Source organism: Camelina sativa, chromosome 14 (assembly GCF_000633955.1).
Source record: "Camelina sativa cultivar DH55 chromosome 14, Cs, whole genome shotgun sequence".
Taxonomy (NCBI): Eukaryota; Viridiplantae; Streptophyta; class Magnoliopsida; order Brassicales; family Brassicaceae; genus Camelina; species Camelina sativa.
The window spans coordinates 21,864,798-21,869,222 of record NC_025698.1 but is presented as its reverse complement, the minus strand read 5'-3'; the positions used below and the strand labels follow the sequence as shown (position 1 = coordinate 21,869,222).

At 36.7% G+C, this 4,425-nt stretch overlaps 1 protein-coding gene across 2 annotated transcripts; it reads left to right on the top strand.

Annotated features, from left to right (window-relative positions):
• On the top strand, positions 290 to 4,425 carry LOC104742151. Of its 2 annotated transcripts, XM_019235729.1 has the most exons (7): positions 290 to 580; positions 811 to 899; positions 1,024 to 2,217; positions 2,314 to 2,538; positions 2,637 to 2,764; positions 2,878 to 2,985; positions 4,104 to 4,425. In XM_019235729.1, exons 1-6 carry the CDS (start codon positions 578 to 580, stop codon positions 2,937 to 2,939), a joined length of 1,701 nt encoding a protein of 566 aa, XP_019091274.1. In that variant the 5' UTR covers positions 290 to 577; the 3' UTR covers positions 2,940 to 2,985; positions 4,104 to 4,425. The 2 variants fall into 2 exon arrangements, with proteins under 2 accessions (XP_019091274.1, XP_010461428.1); XM_010463126.2 differs by lacking the exon at positions 4,104 to 4,425 and having other exon boundaries at positions 2,878 to 3,221.

Here is a 4,425-nt window from a genome sequence, read left to right as displayed (position 1 = left end):
TTTATCTACTTTTAAGTTTGCTTGTATTATTCTTGTATCTTGCATTTTGTTGGCTAAACCTTTAAACATTGTACTCCTTTACCTATTTGAATGAATGAGAGGTTTGCACCCCAAAAAAAAATCTGTTATTCTACTGTATCTAATTGAATAAATAAAAATTAAAATGTTAATCAAAAATAAGGAAATGAAATTAGTTTAAAGAAATTATATTCAAATGTAAAAAAAATAAAAATATCTTCAAATTGGGATAATTAAATCTTTGGTTGCACCATTTTTCAAACCTTAAAAATGTTTTTTTCTCCTTTCCTCCCCGGAGGCCGGAGGTTTATGCTATAAAAACTAACTCAACCACTCACTAAACGAGGACATGCATGTTGGGAGGGGGAGAGCGATTTGTGTTGCCGAAGGGAGCGCCTTAAGTCCAAGTTAATCACTGATATTTGAGGAGGTTAAGGCGACTACTTAAAAACCCTAATCAAATTCCCCAAACCCTAAGCCTCGTTTGCTCCGAATCGTCTTCCTTTTGAGCTGTCCTGTTCCTACTCAAAGAATCTGATTTCGAAATTTCTCAGTAAAGATGGTAACTTTATCACTCTCTCTTCTCTCAATTTTAACAAAGATTATGTTTTTTTGGTGTTTGGGTTTTGAGGGTTCATACTCGTTTCTCTGTGGCACGGATATGTATGTTTCGGAATTTTGATTGATATTGTTAAATTTCACATAGGGGCTCGTAACTCTTGATTCAGGGACAGGAAAGCTTTCATCTTTGATAAAAAAAAAAGTGGTTTTTTTCTTTCCCCTTTGTTGCAGGCTCCTCCTGTTTGTCAAACTTGTGGCGACATTGGTTTTGAAGAAGCACTAGTTTTTTGTGACTCTTGTAAGATTGAGGCTATACACCGGTGAGTTTGGTTCTTGATTTTCCCTTGTAGTTGATTGAGTTGTGTTGTGTTCTGTATATCCCTATACCAGAGAAACGGATTGGCTCATTTGTGTTATTACCTGTTTCTATTGTTTTTTTTTCAGTTATTGTGTGGGCATAACACCGACTCCTTTTACGGATTACATAACTTGGATATGCGAGGACTGTGATGAGAGTGAAATTGAGTCTGATAGCATAGAAGTTGACCAGACTGCTAAGCTTACACATATATTGAAGAAGAGTGACAGAAAAAGGAAGAAGAATAGAAAAGGGAGCAGCAATCACACCTGGCCGGTTTTAGCTGAGGACCATGGGCTCCAGGATGCTACCAATGTTGAACCTATGGAGGTGTCTTCTTCGCCAATTAACGAAACAGTGGACTATAACTCTGGTACAGACCATAACGCTGGTACCAGCAAAAGGAGTGACAGTAGCTCTTTTCGGAAAGAAGTTGATCAGACTGATAAGCTTCTATATATATCTAAGGAGAATGAGAAAGAGAAGAAGAAGAAGAAGAAGGATAAGACGAACAAGGAGAAGAAGAACAACACAATGAGCAGCAATTCCAACCCGCTGGTTTTAGCTGCTGAGGACCATGATGTCCAGGATGCCACCAGTGTTGAACCTGTGAAGGTGTCTTCTTTACCAGTTAAAGGAACAACGAAGGAGTCTAAGAAACGAAAAAGCTCAGATAGTGGAAACCCTCATGAATCGACTGGTTTAGTAAGAAATGGAGCATCTGCCTCGGAGGCTGAAAAGCCATCTAGTGTTCCAGATCATAGCTCTTGTACCAGCAAAAGGAATGACTGTGGTTCTGGTCGCAAAGAAGTTGATCAGACTTCAAATCTTGGAAATATCTTGGAGAAGAGTGAGAAAAAGAAGAAGAAGAAGAAAAGGAGCAGCAATCATTCGCCGCCAGTTTTAGTTGTGGAGAACAATGAGCTCCATGATGCTATAAATGTTGAACCTGTGGAGGTGTCTTCTTTACCAATTAAAGAAACAATGGAGGCTAAGAGACAAGAAATCTCAGATGGCAGAAAACCTCATGAATTGACTGGGTTAGATGGAAATGGAGCATCTGTCTCGGAGGCTGAAAATTCATCTAGTGTGCGACATCACGATTCTTATACGACCAAGAAAAGAAAATTAAGTTCTGGAAACATACCGGTTACTGAAAATAGACAGTTAGCTGATGGGAATAGTTCTTGCAAAGAAGCTGAATTAAATATGCCTCAAACTTCTGAGAGGTTGACATCTATGCATTGTAGAGCACAACCAATCAAAAAACCGATATGGAGGTAAAGAAGTAATGCTCTTTAATTGTATCACTTTGCATCTCTATATGGTTTGATGACATTATCACTTGATTTCCGATATGTTTTGTCAATTTCTAGGGGATTGATGTCTGTAAAAGGAGGAACCAGCTATAGCTTTGATGGGATTTCTGCTCATCTATCAAGCTTAGCCTGCCCTATAGTCCATGAAAAGGCAAGCTCATTACGGGGCTGCCTCTCTGCTGAAATGTTTCCCAGGATGGAAATATGGCCAAAAACCTTTCTGAAGAATGGAGGACCTAAGGACGACAGTGTTGCTCTTTTTTTCTTCCCTTCCAGTCAAAGGTATACATTGAAATACTGATATTTTTTTTTTTTTTTTTTTTTCTCGTCCTATGCATATGTTGAAAAAGTGTCTGGCCATTTTTGTTTTTGGTTTCCAGTAATGATGAAAAGACTTTCTATTCCCTTGTTGGTGAAATGGAGAAGAATGATTTGGCGATGAGATGCCTGCTTGATGATGCAGAACTGCTACTTTTCACCTCTTTTATGTTACCAGTGGATTTTTGGTGTAAGTCGTAGAGAACTTTTAATCTATAATGGAACTCTATTTTCTATTACAGTTTGTTCTTTTCATTATTCGCAAGAATAGGTAAAACTAATAAAGGTGATTATGGTTTGCAGCTTTTAACTCAAAGGACTACCTGTGGGGTGTCTTCAAGCCCAGATGTACTCCTCCACATTAGTCACTAGACTCGTCGCTACCTTTACCAGTCTCTGAATTTGAGCAAGGTTAACAAACAGATAGTTCTTGAGAAAGCTTAAGTAGAACTTGCAGGATTCTCCTACAACTTTTTTGAGAGCATATACTTAGTGGTGTAATTGTTGATAGTTAGCCAGACTCTGTACAGAATCTACTTGAGTTGGCATCCTTGATAGCATATCTTTGTCTCTTTGTGGTGAGTTTGTGCGACCGATTAGTCAAATGAGTGGTAACTTTGAGATCGTCCTGATTGACGAACTTGATATTGATACAGGACCTTCCTAGACAGTAACCTAGTCTGAGAAAAGATGTGTTTCAATAATGGACAATCATAAAGAGTAGACAGATGAGAATATTGTTAAGAGGGAGTTGATACCTGATATTAGCTGTGGTAGCCGGTAGGCGCAGTGCTTATATCTGTCCTCTCACGGTTGATTCCTGATATTAGCGGTAGGATTTTACTCTCTCTGCCCCTTTTGCTCCAAATCTAATTTGAAAAACTTCTACTTATTTTTACTACCCTTATCCTTTCAAATATTATCAAAATTCCACTTTACCCTTCTTATATTATATTATTAATTTAAATTTTAAAAAAATAAAATAACCAATAACAAAAACTCTCTCTCCTTTCTCATTAGCCAAAAAATCAAATAAAACTGATATTGAGCTCTTCTTCTTAGGATTTTGAATCCTCCATATTCCTTCTCTTCTTCATCCACTATTAACACTCACTTGAAGGTAGTTTTAATCTCTCTTATTCTCTAGATTAGCAATTTGACAAATATTTCCTTAGATATAACAGTGTTTAATGAAATTGTTGTGGAATCTCAATTGGAAGGATTGGAAAAATTGTAGATTTGTAAATTTATTTGGTCTTTATGCTTGTTAAGGTTAGTAGACTTATTTTCTTAGTGGATTAAGGTTTTGTGTTGGTTATTATGATTGAGAAAGGTTGACTTTGAACGCCGGATTTTGTAGAATTTGGGGATTTCAGATCTGGGACAATTGGGACCATTGGGTACAATTATGTAGGAAATTAAGGACCCAAAAATTTGGTGCAATTGAGACAAATAGATACAACTATATTTATGAACTGCTACTAAAAAATGGAAAAATATTGACTGTTTTCTTTCTCTTTCTTTTCCAGGTGACAATGCCAAAGACTTCAGTCATACGCTTTCTTTATGATGGATACTATTCAAGTATTGGAGAAGATGTACAATGGATTTCAAGAGAAGATAAAAAAGTGTATTATTTTCTTATGAAGACATCATCTAGTGATGTATCATATGCTAAGTTGGTTAAGAAATTATGCATCAAGATAAGGATAGAAGAGGCTGTGAAAAATCTGAGAGTTAGTTACTTTCCCTTCTCATTCCCAAACTATAAAGGAATACTAAATTATATTGGAGATGATGAAGATGTTGTGTGTTATTTAAAGGATGTGTCTAAAGAAGGGTGTAGAAGTA